The sequence below is a fragment of the Suillus clintonianus genome (assembly GCF_016758775.1).
Source record: "Suillus clintonianus strain FC179 chromosome Unknown DEU56scaffold_120, whole genome shotgun sequence".
NCBI classification, from domain to species: Eukaryota; Fungi; Basidiomycota; class Agaricomycetes; order Boletales; family Suillaceae; genus Suillus; species Suillus clintonianus.
Window position 1 is genome coordinate 20,709 of NW_024539344.1, and position 13,361 is coordinate 34,069.

The 13,361-nt window shown below is 49.6% G+C and overlaps 5 protein-coding genes across 5 annotated transcripts; 4 read left to right on the forward strand and 1 right to left on the reverse strand.

Moving 5' to 3' along the window:
* Nucleotides 1-433: 433 nt before the first annotated feature.
* DEU56DRAFT_984180 (UbiA prenyltransferase family) lies at nucleotides 434-1,791 on the forward strand (the record flags this gene model as incomplete). The annotated part of the gene is made up of 5 exons (XM_041359987.1): nucleotides 434-538; nucleotides 591-975; nucleotides 1,028-1,356; nucleotides 1,413-1,631; nucleotides 1,702-1,791. The coding sequence occupies 4 exons, from the start codon at nucleotides 434-436 to the stop codon at nucleotides 1,470-1,472; spliced, it is 879 nt and encodes a 292-aa protein (XP_041203095.1). The 3' UTR covers nucleotides 1,473-1,631; nucleotides 1,702-1,791.
* Nucleotides 1,792-3,181: 1,390 nt separating this feature from the next.
* On the forward strand, nucleotides 3,182-4,408 carry DEU56DRAFT_832996 (UbiA prenyltransferase family). The gene is made up of 4 exons (XM_041354633.1): nucleotides 3,182-3,364; nucleotides 3,418-3,802; nucleotides 3,868-4,193; nucleotides 4,246-4,408. The coding sequence occupies exons 1-4, from the start codon at nucleotides 3,263-3,265 to the stop codon at nucleotides 4,303-4,305; spliced, it is 873 nt and encodes a 290-aa protein (XP_041203096.1). The 5' UTR covers nucleotides 3,182-3,262; the 3' UTR covers nucleotides 4,306-4,408.
* A 40-nt stretch (nucleotides 4,409-4,448) lies between these two features.
* DEU56DRAFT_832998 (DUF300-domain-containing protein) lies at nucleotides 4,449-7,185 on the forward strand. The gene is made up of 5 exons (XM_041354634.1): nucleotides 4,449-4,649; nucleotides 4,702-4,813; nucleotides 4,869-5,049; nucleotides 5,102-5,297; nucleotides 5,353-7,185. The coding sequence occupies exons 1-5, from the start codon at nucleotides 4,489-4,491 to the stop codon at nucleotides 7,049-7,051; spliced, it is 2,349 nt and encodes a 782-aa protein (XP_041203097.1). The 5' UTR covers nucleotides 4,449-4,488; the 3' UTR covers nucleotides 7,052-7,185.
* Nucleotides 7,186-7,313: 128 nt separating this feature from the next.
* On the forward strand, nucleotides 7,314-10,666 carry DEU56DRAFT_832999 (uncharacterized protein). The gene is made up of 6 exons (XM_041354635.1): nucleotides 7,314-7,540; nucleotides 7,601-7,682; nucleotides 7,922-8,302; nucleotides 8,352-8,384; nucleotides 8,434-8,718; nucleotides 8,776-10,666. Exons 1-6 carry the CDS (start codon nucleotides 7,422-7,424, stop codon nucleotides 10,498-10,500), a joined length of 2,625 nt encoding a protein of 874 aa, XP_041203098.1. The 5' UTR covers nucleotides 7,314-7,421; the 3' UTR covers nucleotides 10,501-10,666.
* Nucleotides 10,667-10,975: 309 nt separating this feature from the next.
* DEU56DRAFT_88335 (galactose oxidase) lies at nucleotides 10,976-12,891 on the reverse strand. Its single transcript, XM_041356137.1, has 4 exons — nucleotides 12,333-12,891; nucleotides 12,040-12,229; nucleotides 11,493-11,795; nucleotides 10,976-11,421 (listed from the first exon to the last, which is right to left on the reverse strand). Exons 1-4 carry the CDS (start codon nucleotides 12,765-12,767, stop codon nucleotides 11,276-11,278), a joined length of 1,074 nt encoding a protein of 357 aa, XP_041203099.1. The 5' UTR covers nucleotides 12,768-12,891; the 3' UTR covers nucleotides 10,976-11,275.
* Nucleotides 12,892-13,361: the final 470 nt, after the last annotated feature.

Here is a 13,361-nt window from a genome sequence, read left to right on the forward strand (position 1 = left end):
CATATAGGTTCAATGTTACTGATTCTTTCGAATCCTTGTCTACTCCGTGCGCTCCGGCAATGACGGTTCAGGGTACTCCGAGAGGTTTTTCTCACGAATTTAAACTCATTGGCAGGTTCCATACAGAAAGGCAAACTCGATGCTGGTATGATGTATCGCCTCATCTTCCATACCGGACTCGGAAGACAACGACCTGGAATTTACGTTACTAAGCACATTGATCACTGCATCAGGGGCTCCGGGATCATTGATCCACGACCGGTTTATGTCACGTTGTTCCGTGAGTTCTGGTACCACTCTTCGAGCACCTCTGTACTCCCGGTATGACTTCTTTTGCCATCCCGGTGGGTGATTCACATTACTTGTAAGCGCGCATTCGAAGTATAAAAGCCTCGACCCAGCGTTCAAGTTAGGCATTCAGAAAATACTCGCCATGTTCTCTCAAGATCTACTAGTCCGCACTGATAGCATCGCTCGTCATCTCGAGACGGTCTTCCTCTTTACAAAAAATGATATCAGAACCACTCTGATACCTGTCGTATGTGATATCCATTGCGCGTCTCGTCCCCTGGCTCAATTACACATTTCAGACCATATTCGCGTTATCCGCGACTCCCAAGCATGACCCCACCCGCGTTTGGCATGCCGCTTTGTGGATATGGTTGCACTTATTGCAGTTCAACATTGCAAACCAGATCCAGGATCCGGAGGAGGACCGCAAGAACAAGCCCTCTCGTCCGATCCCTGCTGGTCGGATTTCTGTGGACAGCGCAGCTGATATGCGCTGGGTGATGGTCCCAGTCTGCTTGCTGCTATCACTCTTGTACGGCACTCAGGCACTGCTGGCTAGCACCGTTTTTGCAGCGTTGACAATCTGGTACAACGAACTTCACGGTGACAAAATGGGGTTGTCGAAGAACGCACTCACGGCCATCCTCTATGGGTGTCTGGAGGTCGGAGGAACTATTGCTGCTGGTAAATATATTCAGTTGCAGACAATCCATCATTTTGCTCACCAAGTGTACAGGTCCTCGCAACTCATACATCGATAAGGCTGGCGCTTTGGCAGTCGCACTTAGCTCGACAGCTTTTGCAACTACGCTTCACGCGCAAGACTTCAAGGATGAAGAGGGCGATCGCCTCACTGGCAGGCGCACGCTTCCCACTATGTTCCCTAAGGCCGCACGCTTTTCCATGATGCTCGTCATTCCCCTCTGGTCCTTTGGTTTGAGCCGTATCTGGAAGATAGATACGCTCTCTACCACCGCATTTGTATTATATGGCGCTTTTGTGGGGACCCGATTCGTGTTATACAACACGGTAGGCGCCGACAAGCAGTCCTGCAAATTTTATAGCGTGAGTCGAAATTTACTTGAGAGTACGCCGAGTTGAAGCTGACGATGGACTTATAGCTATGGTACTCGCTTGGTCATCTACTTCCAGGTTACTGGCGTTTCTTCTATGGTGCTTGAGTACAATATTCGGAACTGAAAGCACGTTGATGCTTCAATTTATCGTCATTGTCCCTCTATACATTACTTCATAGCTTTATCAATGTTCCGCCATACAAAACGTATTTAAAACTAGTCGATTCGGATTGACCTGTGTGCGCAATTACAGGGCTTTATAGCCTATGATTCATTAAATCCACACTGGCAGTAAGTTATAAGACTTGAGTAAATGTGAAATGTAAACGCATACGTGGTCCCCTACGCTCATCCAGCCCTAGACATCTCGATGGCTCAAGAGAAATGACACTAGTATGCAAAGCTGGAGTCAAAAGAAAACTACATGGTACTAATACACCAAGCCTCAAGGCCTCAAGGATTACTGCCTGAGAAAGGTGAATCACGTGACATTAGAGGTATTTGCATGAGTCAAACTTGAACGCAAGCTTGTTTGTACGGCGAGGATCGCATCACTGTCTTCTGCAACGTTACTCAAATGACACCAGCAGCATCTGTAAAGAGTCAAATTTAACTTAAACTGTCACCTGAAGTCCCATTTCGCTCCCTTGGAATGATGCGTGGGTAGGTGGCAATTTCATGATGACATGGAAATTCTGACCATACTATTTTTATTTGCTGCTCTATGCAACCTTACTCGGCTAGCTATTGGCGGCCGCCCTGATGTCATTTTTCTTGGACATTCTACCATAGGACAAACATCAAACACCTGCGGCGTCTGACCTGCACCTCATGGCGATGTTGACATTCGATTTACCCATTATAAGATAGCATTGCGGAAAATAGGGTATCAGTACTGAAGTAAGACGGTCTTCAAGCTGGTCACCCTGTTGGAAATCAATCCGTCAACAAAGTAGTATGGATATTTCTTTTGTTTTGAACTTACGCTCGCGCGCTACCTCCAGTGTACTTTCTATATACGGTAACTCCGCTCAAGGTCCGTCTGGTCTTCCTCCAGTCTGTTTATACTCGACTGGGGTGAGTCTCACTATATGATACTCAAATTCCTTACTGACGTAGTACAGGACTTACGAGTCCTCGTTTGTTTAGATGTGTGGCGTCTTTTACACCCTCCCCGGCGTTCCGCTCTATCACCGTCAAACTTTCACACCTGATTGCACCACAATGGCCCATATGGTTCTCGCCACGTCGCACACGCACTCGACTGTCTTCAGTATTAATAGCTTGAACTCATATGCATGTCAGTTCCTGTGGTAAGATAATGTGAAGGAGGGGCGGCTACGCTTTCTAATCCCTCGGAGGCTCCGTGAAAACGTTTCTCCCTTCTTTGGGTCACCCCTTTGTTTATGCTTTGAGTCCAGATGGTGCAGCTTAGCTAACCTCGTTTGGTAAAGGACACGTTTGCACTGGGATCAAATTAAGGTAAACCACATCGCAATATTTGACGTTCAGCGCAGAGGTACACAGTTGACACAAGTTTCAAATATAAAGTGACCGGATCCGATCAATCCCTGTCACCGCTCCACGGTGTAGCGAAAATGCGAATCGCATTGCTCGGTCAAAATCGACATGGTATTTCCTGCCCCCCTTTTGATCTGACCCTCAATGGACAGCCCTGAAATTCGGGTCGACAGGGCGCTTCATTTAGCTTCTGTCAGCTGGAGAACGGAGTAGGTATCTTGCGAGCTGTTCGCGTAGAGATTCTACTCATGATGACATCCACTAGTTATGGATACCATATACGCTACAATGATGCATGTTTGAACAGCCATTTGGAAATGGCAAGGTGGGTTTCGGGCTATTTAACTCGCTCAAAATAAGCAAACAATCAGATCATGTTGTCCCAAGCTTCAGATAGTGGTCGCCGTATCAGCGGGCATATCATGACACTGTTTTTGTTCACGAAGTCTGACGTCTTGACCACTTTGTTACCTGTTGTGAGTGTCCCCAAAGTTCGTCGTATATTCTTTGTTATGACCTTGTGCATTAGACTTTGTTTGCATTGGCAACTGCTCCCAATCCTCACGCAACCCGTATTCCAGAAACCATTATTTGGATATGGATGCACCTCCTGAAATTTGACATATCTAATCAGATTCAGGACCCAGAAGAGGACAAGAGGAACAAGCCTGATCGTCCTCTGCCTGCCGGTCGCATAACCGCCCAAAATGCGGCGGACGTGCGCTGGCTGTTAGTTCCCGTCTGTCTGATGTTTTCCGCGATGTATGGCAGACAGACTCTCGCCTCTAGTGCTTGTTTCGAAGCCCTCAGTATCTGGTATAACGAACTTGGAGGCCATAAAACTGGATTTTCAAAAAATCTGTTGACGGCCGTTGGATATACGTGCCTGGAAGCAGGTGCGACTATCGTTGCAGGTACGTGAGCTCTTCCACTTACAGCGAGCTTTGTCATCGAGTGAGACTCATATCTCGATAATCAGGGTCCAACCCGCGCATCGACAGTATCAGTGCGCGCGCAGTTATTTTTAGCTGTGCAGTGTTTGCAACGACGCTTCATGCACAAGATTTCAAAGACGAGGAGGGGGATCGCTTTACAGGAAGACGCACTCTCGTCACTCTGTTCCCCACCTTTGCACGCATGTCAATGATGATTGGCGTCCCCCTTTGGTCTTTCTGCCTCAGCCGACTCTGGAATGTGGACTTGGTCTGTTCTGTTGCTTTTATAGCGTACGGGACGGTTGTAGGGGGGAGATTCATGGTTTATAGGACTGCAAGCGCTGATAAAAATTCGTGCAAATTGTACAGTGTCAGTGATCTCCAAAATTTGAAAGTGTCTCCCTGCTAATTCATGATCTTAGCTCTGGTTTACGCTTGCACACTTACTCCCTGGCTATTGGCGATTTTTCTACAGCACTTGAAGCTTGAAGCTTGAAGCCTTGCCCACCAAGCACCTCATAAGCGCGGGTACAATAAGATTCATGACATTAATGAAATAACTTATGTAATATTTTGAAATTTGTGGTAATATTACGTAATGAAAATTGCACAGTCAACTCGTCCCGTCATTAAACGACGCTCGTTTGCTGCATGCTGCAGGTAATATGGGAATTCTCCCAGACTTGAGCTATCGGGGAGGCGCGGGCTCTGGCTTGCCAATTCCTGTTCTTCTCCTTGCCGGAGTATCGACCTTAGTAGCAGTGACTGTCAGTGGATTGTCGATATGGCTGCAGCTAAGAAACTATAGGAAGCCCCTCCTGCAAAGGTAATTCCACTTATATGAGAGCCAGATATGTGCTGAACCATGACGCCTGCAGGATGGTCATCCGAATCATGCTCATGGTCCCAATTTACGCCGTGTCATCCCTCATTTCTCTATTCTCGTTGGACGCAGCGTTCTTCATTGATGTGATACGAGATGTATACGAGGTATGTACTTTCCATGCACGAGTCTCTTTTCTGTGAACTTTAAGCACCGATTTAGGCTTTCGTCATTTATTGTTTCTTCGTTCTTCTGCTTGATTATCTGGGCGGCGAGCGCTCGCTTCTCATTCGACTACATGGACGACCACCTATCCCAGCTATATTTCCCGTCAGTCTTTGGCGACACGAGGTAGATGTCAGCGATCCATACACGTTTCTATTCATTAAACGAGGCATTCTGCGTCAGTATTCGCCGTCTTTATAACGGGCACACTGACAAGTTTCCATTGACAGAATATGTACAAGTTAAACCTGTGTTGGCAATTGCCAGCCTCATCATGAAAGCAACTGGAACATATCATGAGGGTGATTTCCGGGCACGGTCCGGGTATTTGTATGTTTCAATCGTGTACAACGTGTCCATTTGCCTTGCATTATATTGCCTCGCAGTCTTCTGGATGTGTGTAAGCGATGATTTAAAGCCATTTCGGTGAGTTAACAAATATTTTGTTAGCTATCTAAAATTCATTCTTCCTACTTTCCAGTCCAGTACCAAAATTCCTTTGTGTTAAAGGAATTCTCTTCTTTTCATTCTGGCAATCCATTGCTGTCTCAACTCTTGTTGCGACCGGCGTCATATCCAAACTTGGACCATACACAGACAGCGAACACATCTCCCTCGGCCTCACCGATACTTTAATTTGTGTCGAGATGCCATTCTTCGCTATCGCGCACATGTATGCATTTTCCTATAGAGACTTTGTCAAATCATCATCATCTGCCAAAGTCCACGTGGCACGGTTGCGCATGGGGTATGCCATTCGGGACGCATTTGGCCTGAAGGACCTTGCCGAAGACACCAAGGCAACTTTGCGCGGAGAAGGTATCAATTATCGTGCGTTCGAGCCAAGCGAGGGCGGAATGCACGTTGGAGCAGCGAGGGAGCGAAGGATACGAGCTGGCTTGCGTTATTCTGCGGGTGGAAAGCGGAAGTATTGGCTCCCGGAGGTGACGGGCCTAGGCGATGGAAATGCTGAAGGTGATCACACGGGCTGGTTTGGTCGAGTCACCAACAACGACGGAGATGTCTCCGCTCCACTTCTCGCGGAACACGCAGAGAACGTCGTTCACTCTGCACCTGACATGCAATATCGGGAACAACGACATACTGCACGAATGCCCGGCGATGACGTGGATGTGGAGGACGACGATGAATATGCACTGCACTTCAATGATGGCCTGGCCACCGCGGATGATTCACTATATGAGCATGCGAAGAATTACGTCTTCGGCGACTACGCGTACCCTGTTGTGGATGTCAGCTCTGAAGAAGCGCGTTATGCGATGTGGGCTGCGGAAGAGAGAATTGTTAGAGAAGGAGTGCATGTCAATGTCAACAGGAATTCCATTGGTGCAAGCGGTAGCAGAAGCTACGGTGCCACGGACACTCGGGCCGGTCAAATACGAAAGTACGAGGACGGCAAGGACGAAGTGTTTGCTTCGGAAGAACGTGTAGTTGCCTTTGAGGGAAGCGGCCGGAGGGCCGAAGTAAATGCATCGAGGAAGTTGAGGTGGCCGAACGTCAAAAGTAACGGAGCTCCGTCACCATCGATCGCTGGCTCGTCAAGTTCATCTGCGAGTGGATTGGGTTCAGGGAGCCATCTACGCTCCTCAGGGTCATCATCCCGACACGACTCACAGACATCTCATGCATCGCGCCCGAGACTGCTCTCTGGAAGCAATGTCAACGTCCGCGCATCGTCCCCATACCTTCATTCTTCACCCTCACACTCGCGATCGAACCTTGGCACTCCATCACCTCGCTTACTACCTTCTGGATTACATGCACACTCATCCCGATCTCCTCATCCTCCACTCGCAGAGCCAGACGCCGTTGATCTTATTGTGTCTACCGACACGCTCCCAGTGCCCTCGAGTTCGCATTCTGTTCATACTTCTCCACGTGTCACAGGCTTAAAACGTGTCTGGGATCAGGAAGAAAACATCCGTGTTGAATCCTCAGCGGGATTAGAAGAAAACGACAGGTGGTCCAATGATCGTCGCATGGTCCCTAGCGATCCTGAAGTTGACGAGGAACAGGATATACGGAACGAGGAGCCTAATGTTCCGGACGTACACGAGCCAGAGGAACTAGTTCGCGCTGAGACGCCTCCCCCATATGCCCGGGCTTGGACCTATGGAACCAAGAGTCCCGGAGAAGACGAACAGAATCCATGGATGTGATTATCATGATCAGTTGTATGTTCAATGCACCCGAATGCTCGACATGACCCGCCGAGATACCCCATCATAACTTATCCACGTTGTATAACATTCACGTAGCTGTTGATTATTAAAGGGTTTCCTCCATTGCCGATACTTCGTGAGATCGACCATACGTAGCGTCCTGTGAAGTTTTTGCTGCGATCGAGGCAAGGTTAAGCGCTTAAGCGCTAAGCTGCGGTTGTGTACGGCCTTGGACTTATAATAGACTGTGGCTATGCGAGTCGTGGCTGTCCCATGCACCACTTCACGCTCAATTGCTCCCCTCTCTTCTGCGAGGCTGCAAGGGTTTACTTACAACAACTACCTAACATTATTGCCGTGGCGAACCATGTTCAAGAAGGCTGCAGCAAAAATCGCCCATAATTCGACGATACCAGCGCTCGCGGGTAATAGCTATCTGAGGCAGTTCCAGGATCTCATCAACGCAGAAAAGGTTGTTCTGGTCTCGTGAGTGTGTTTTAGACAGCGTATATGCGTTGTTAATGTTCGTGTTGCTTTATTGCACAGAATCCAGAGACTGGGCGTTGACTTAACTGAGGCTGCGGAGTCGCTCAGGGCGTGGGGGGTTGGTGAAGGTGATGACCTCGTAGTGAGTGATGATTTTGTCTGGGTGTACGTGGTGCAATTGTGCTTCATTCAATAATGTTCACGCAAAGCTTCGTGGGATGCCTCACATGTTCTGTGACGCTTAGACGAGCTCATCATCTTGCCATGTCGAGCCGAATACAGTACATACTACGTCACTGGACGGAGCATTTCATCCAAAACCAGTGGCTCTATGTGCACCCGCCATGTATTATTATCCCTTTTCTGACCAAGAAACTATAGGACATACTCAGTGCATCCACGACCCTCCTTGTTAACTTTGCTGCGGCGCTGAGCGCGTACGCCAGTACACATCATGGCTTCCGAGATACCATGAAGTCTGTACGGACGCGCGAGGAGGCACTGGATGACCTACGGCGCCGACGACGGCGTGTTGGAACCTCTGCAGACGGTGCCGAGAAGAAGCTCGGCAAGATGAGCCCCGAGCACAAGGACCTCACAGCGCAGACTGACGCGCTTAATCGACTGCGTGAAGAGATGCGCGCAATGGACGGTGAAATTGTTCGCGAGGAAGCTGAGTTGGGCGATTTCAAGAGAAAATGTGCGAAGAGCTGGATGCAGGCCAAGTTCGGAGGTCTTGCAGAGTGTTGTGAGAAGGGTGTAGTAAGTTATTCTGTTCTTTCACTCACTCTCCACCTCATTTTTTACTCAGATTGTTGGGGACATAGGCAAAGCTATCATTGCAGTATGTTCTGGTGTACGCTCACAGGCCCTATTATGACCGTATTTTGTAGGAAATTCCCGAAGACGTGACACAACCAGGACTTCCTCGAACGTATTATAGCGCCCACCAACGTGTCGGCGCCCTTGTATCTGAGGCACAGCGTGGTATTGCGCAAGTGGCCTTTACGGCTATCCCATCTGGCCGCGTCAGCCAAGGAGAGTATCAACATACATCCTCAACCCAGGCCTCGCCACAGATGCAAGTACAACAGTCGTTGTTGGGAGGTTCTCCCTATTTACCTGCTCCGCGGGTAGGAAGCGGACTCCAGATGGGTGGCTTTGGGAGCGAGTCTTTGGTGGGGCTTAACGAGTTCGACCTGCAAGAAAAATATCTCATCATTTGACATTCACAGTCTCCTCCAAATCCAAACCAGCGCACAGCATCTGCGGACGAACTTGGCGTCTCCACACCGACCTCGACACATGCAAGTCATTTTGCCTCCTTTCCTGCAAGGGGCCCAAGCTTAGGCGTCCTATCACATGACGGACCGGCTCCATCAAGCCCTCCTATCTCCTACTCGCGGCAAGCAGATACTATGGCTTATAGTCCCTCAGCCCTTCCCGCGCACGATACCTCGAGCTCTTTGACCAGCTCTATCGCCGACGCCCTCGCTCGCAGCGATTCCAAATCATTCAGCCCGAATATGTCATCAGTTGATGATCCTGCGCCAAAGTACGAGCCGTTCGTGCCCGGGTCAGGTGCTCGATATACTGGTATTGGAGACACGCGCAGAAGCAAGAGTCCAAGTTTGCCGCCAGGAGCGGCTCCTGCTGCAATTCAAGCATGGGACGGCGGTATGGCCGCTGGAATAGAAGAACACCAGATTGTAAGCGAAAGCAACGACTACGCGATGAGTGTCATGAGTGCAAATGAACAGGCGATGAGCATCGCTGGGCTGAGCGATAGGCAGATGTCACAGGAATCGGTGGGTGGCATGCCGTATGATCGTGACGAGGAGCCCGAAGATTCCAAATCAAATGAAATAGTACTACAAAGGGCGGACAGAAGAATGACGTTTGGGACAGAGGAAGATGAAGCAGAGGCAGAAGGTAGCAGGCCTTTGCCCGAGAGGATGGAAAGCCAGAGACGTATCCCGCGTGTGGCTCCACCCGCTGTAGACACTGAGGTACCAACTCCGCCAGAGCGTACCGGGATCGTGTCTCCGCTCTTACAGCACCCTAGCTCACCTCTGCAGATACAAACGAAAGGGCATGCAGAAGATGGAGACGGAGACGACGAGCACGCACGTAATGCAGCCGCTGCACGCGAGGTCTCTCGTGAATTGGATGCGCTAGCGTTCAGCACACCTGCACCAGTGACCTACTCTACTCATCCGACTCAATCCCGAGCCCCACCACAAGGCTCTTACTTGTCAGGGCAGGGTTACCCACCTCAACTACACCAAGAGCTGCAAACCCATATCACTCAACAAGTGCCTTCTCAACCGCCCTCGCCTCTTGCACCACCTAATGCACCGTTCGCTCACCGTTCCGTTTCTCCTCACCCCCAGTTTAACGTAGACTCGGGCGAATCACGTCCTCTACCGAACATAGTTGCTTCGAGGAGTAGCTCGCCTCGTCCCACATCACCTAGACTCCCGCCATCTTCTCTGTCCTCTGTGCAATCATCTGCTTCCACCCCCTACAGGTCACAACCTGAATACCCACGCCCGCCTCCGCCGTTCTCGTCCCCCCTCATGGCGAAGTCTACGTCTTCACTAACCTCGGGTGTCCCCGGTGGTCCACCGCGAATGATCTCAGCTGCTGCGTTCCGCAGGCCCGGTCGAGCTGGCAGTGAGTCTGGATCGACGTTGACTTCGGCAGGATACACTGGGCCAGCAGACACCTCACCTCTATCCCTCCGTCGCCCACCTGCGTCGCCTGCATCTTCGATGTCACGGCAGTCGGGAGCAATGCGGAGGCTGTCTGTAGTCAACCCAGACCCAGTCCAACCCGATGAAGAAGAGTTCGATTACATATCAGCATACACGGGGGGAGACGAGTCAGGGGGTGCGCAGGCGCGGCACAGTGGGGGATATGGACAGGGGAGGTATGTTAGTGACCTTGAATCTCGATGATGACGAAGATATCTATGTTAAAACTTGGGACTGTATTGCTTTCTTTGCATGGAAGGGACTTATTGACACTGTTTAGTATGTATGTGCTTTTTCATTCGTATTTGTCTTACTGTCATATTAATTCTTCTGTAGTTTGATTTGCAATGAAATCTGTTGTGATGGGTGATCTAACCCTTTAGCTCAAGCGCTCAAGTTGGGACGTGATCAAGCGCGCTGATGCTGAGTAACTTGAAGTCAGGGCCGGTTTCCGGATGCTGTGGAAGGTAACATGCACTTGCGGGTTCATTAATGCATTCCTTATCTTAGCTTTTAGTACCACTGAGCGACAGCCCCCACACAAGAAGTAGCCAGTCCCCCACCCACCAGTGACGGACAGTTTGGTTGATGGTTCTTCAGAGTATGTTTTATTGTCGAGTTCACGCCTTCAAGTACATATTAATGCTGTGCTACAATGCAGGAAAACTCCGTCCCAATGAGCATGGGGGATACGTTGAACATTTCTTAAGAAAGCGCAATTCCTAGATTAACTGTGCTCGTGCTGTTTAGAGCGTCCAGGCGACTCTCGGGCTTCGGTTATTAACAATCCCATCAATGCGACAGAGCATTCCGAATCCAAAACCTCGGTAATTTGCAAATACATCATTTGAAAAATATGAAAACAAGGCTTGCATAAGAAAACACGAATTCGTATCTTTAAATCATATCACCGGTGCTTATCGTAACTCTTAAGTATATTTCGAATGATTCAGAGTGCATATATCTTTGGGAGCAGAGTTCAGAGTTGGACATCGCCAACCCACACTTCCCCACTGCGCTCGTTCGAGCTTAGGAGACCACCCGAGAGAACTACTCGGGTATTACCTCCAGGAGCGGTATAAGATGTTGAAGGGATCCAGCCACGGCTCTCTGGAGTTGAATCACCTGTGAAATGAGATCAGCCGACGGATGTTGACACACGCATGAAGTAGAGTCACGAAGTATGATTAACTCACCTTCCTGGATCAATTTCTTCCACCCTAGCGCGCCCTCGCGCCACACCAGCGCCCAAGCATCATCCCAGAATTTCCCAGCACCAGCATGACCTAAGTCGGAGGCTTCATACTCGCCGTGGTATAGCAATGCGACTCCAGTTCCATCAGGTGTGGAAAGAGGAACAAAACCATGGACGGAGCGTGCGCCAGGATATCCCTGTTGCGGGTCGCCCGATGGTACGACGGTTGTCCAGGAGTTGGTACTCGGTGTGTAAATATCCAAGGGTGGCGGTGTTGAGGTGGGGAGTTGGTGCCCAGCGAAACCTGAAAGAAGGGGGACATCAGATGATTTAGAGAAGGGGACGGCTAAAATGATGATGCCAAGCTGTGTACACATATAAAAAAAGAAACAGAGAATGAATAGAAGTCTGGCGCATATGAAGGGTAAAACACAACAAAAAAAGCGTGAAGCATCAGACTTCGTCTATTTGACATGTCACTATATTACGAAGCGGCGATCACGAATATCGTAGGTAGAGCGCACATCAGGCATAGAAGGTCAACGTACCGCCGAATCGAATGATCACTTCCTCATCGGAGGAAGATGTTGGGAGTTTTACAGAAGCGATAGCGGTTCCGCCACACGCAGGATCGGGAGCGTCTGCACAGAGAGACCACTGAGAGGATTTGAAATCGTAAGAATGAAGAGTAGAGAGGCGACCAGAGGCAGGACAACCCGCATGGATGTACAACTTTCCCTACATACAAATACCGATCAGCATGAGAACGACTATCAAGAAGAGAATGGAATTGCAAATTGATAAAGCGCTCAGGATGTAAGGCCCATTCGCAAACACTTACATTAGCCATGACGGAAGCATGGAAGCTTCTCGCGACGGGCTCGTCGCCCTTGCCCTCCAGCTTCTCCCACACGACCTCATTTTGCGATATCTGCCCCTTCCATATACCTGATTGCTCGGGGTCTAGAGGTGCCATATCAATGCTGCCCCTCCCGCCCCACATATACAAATTTCCGCCATGGAAAACCGTTGTTGCGCCCACTCGGGGTTCTGGCTTCAACGACGCAGACAAAGTGCGCCACAAGCCAGCATTGTCCGCTACAGATTGCTGGACGGCGTTGTTCAGATCAAATACGTGGACGTCTCCATCCACGGGCTTGCGTGGCTGGAACTCGCCAGAATATAGCAGTAGTGTGCCTTTATTTGAGATAGAAGCACAGTGAGATGATCGTGCTTTAGTTGAGAGAGATGATAAACATGTCCACCGGATCGACATCACGTGAGGTCAGGGAGCGTGTTGTTGGGAGTTACGTCCTAGCTGCTACTATGGTACTAGACGATCAGCACAAGGACGAAGATGACAATCGTCGCGGTGAGGTTCTGACAATCGATAAGCGCCACACAAGATGGAGCAACTGACCTTTTCATCTTTTCTGGCCATAAATGGCTGACAAGTCACAATTAGCCTATTACACTCCCACAGGACAATTGAGGATCGATTGTCATGACAGAGCCTCTCCGTCACCTACTGTACTGTACTCGGCGTTGAAGTTACTTGATCATCCTGTGCTCCATAACGTCTGGTTTCAAGATGCGGCGATGAAACGAAGCCTTGAGTCCGTCCATGCACTTCGAACCCAGAGCCGAATGATCTGCGGGTTCCCAAGCTCGTGTTGTTCGACGTGGTTAAAACTTGCTTCCGAGTACCCAATATTATCATCACCGTAACCGTGAGCCGACGATTACAAGGAACATCTATGCATGCGGCACAAGTGAAGACCTCTATCGGGATAAGAAGGAGCAAGAAGCCAAGCAGAAGTGCTCTTTGACCACTGTGCCTTTAAAGCGCCCATGTCCCAAAATAGGTCTC

Excerpts from the sequence above, each read along its gene's own strand:
- DEU56DRAFT_832996 (XM_041354633.1), top strand. The coding sequence starts at position 3,263 with ATGTTGTCCCAAGCTTCAGATAGTGGTCGCCGTATCAGCGGGCATATC. Across the intron at positions 3,803-3,867 it reads AGGTGCGACTATCGTTGCAG|GGTCCAACCCGCGCATCGAC; the intron begins GTACGTGAGCTC and ends CTCGATAATCAG. Across the intron at positions 4,194-4,245 it reads ATTCGTGCAAATTGTACAGT|CTCTGGTTTACGCTTGCACA; the intron begins GTCAGTGATCTC and ends TCATGATCTTAG.
- DEU56DRAFT_832998 (XM_041354634.1), top strand. The coding sequence starts at position 4,489 with ATGGGAATTCTCCCAGACTTGAGCTATCGGGGAGGCGCGGGCTCTGGC. Across the intron at positions 4,650-4,701 it reads AGGAAGCCCCTCCTGCAAAG|GATGGTCATCCGAATCATGC; the intron begins GTAATTCCACTT and ends TGACGCCTGCAG. Across the intron at positions 5,298-5,352 it reads GATGATTTAAAGCCATTTCG|TCCAGTACCAAAATTCCTTT; the intron begins GTGAGTTAACAA and ends CCTACTTTCCAG.
- DEU56DRAFT_832999 (XM_041354635.1), top strand. The coding sequence starts at position 7,422 with ATGTTCAAGAAGGCTGCAGCAAAAATCGCCCATAATTCGACGATACCA. Across the intron at positions 7,541-7,600 it reads GAAAAGGTTGTTCTGGTCTC|AATCCAGAGACTGGGCGTTG; the intron begins GTGAGTGTGTTT and ends TTTATTGCACAG. Across the intron at positions 8,385-8,433 it reads TAGGCAAAGCTATCATTGCA|GAAATTCCCGAAGACGTGAC; the intron begins GTATGTTCTGGT and ends CGTATTTTGTAG.
- DEU56DRAFT_88335 (XM_041356137.1), bottom strand. The coding sequence starts at position 12,767 with ATGTCGATCCGGTGGACATGTTTATCATCTCTCTCAACTAAAGCACGA. Across the intron at positions 11,796-12,039 it reads AGTGATCATTCGATTCGGCG|GTTTCGCTGGGCACCAACTC; the intron begins GTACGTTGACCT and ends CCCTTCTTTCAG. Across the intron at positions 11,422-11,492 it reads GAAGAAATTGATCCAGGAAG|GTGATTCAACTCCAGAGAGC; the intron begins GTGAGTTAATCA and ends CTCATTTCACAG.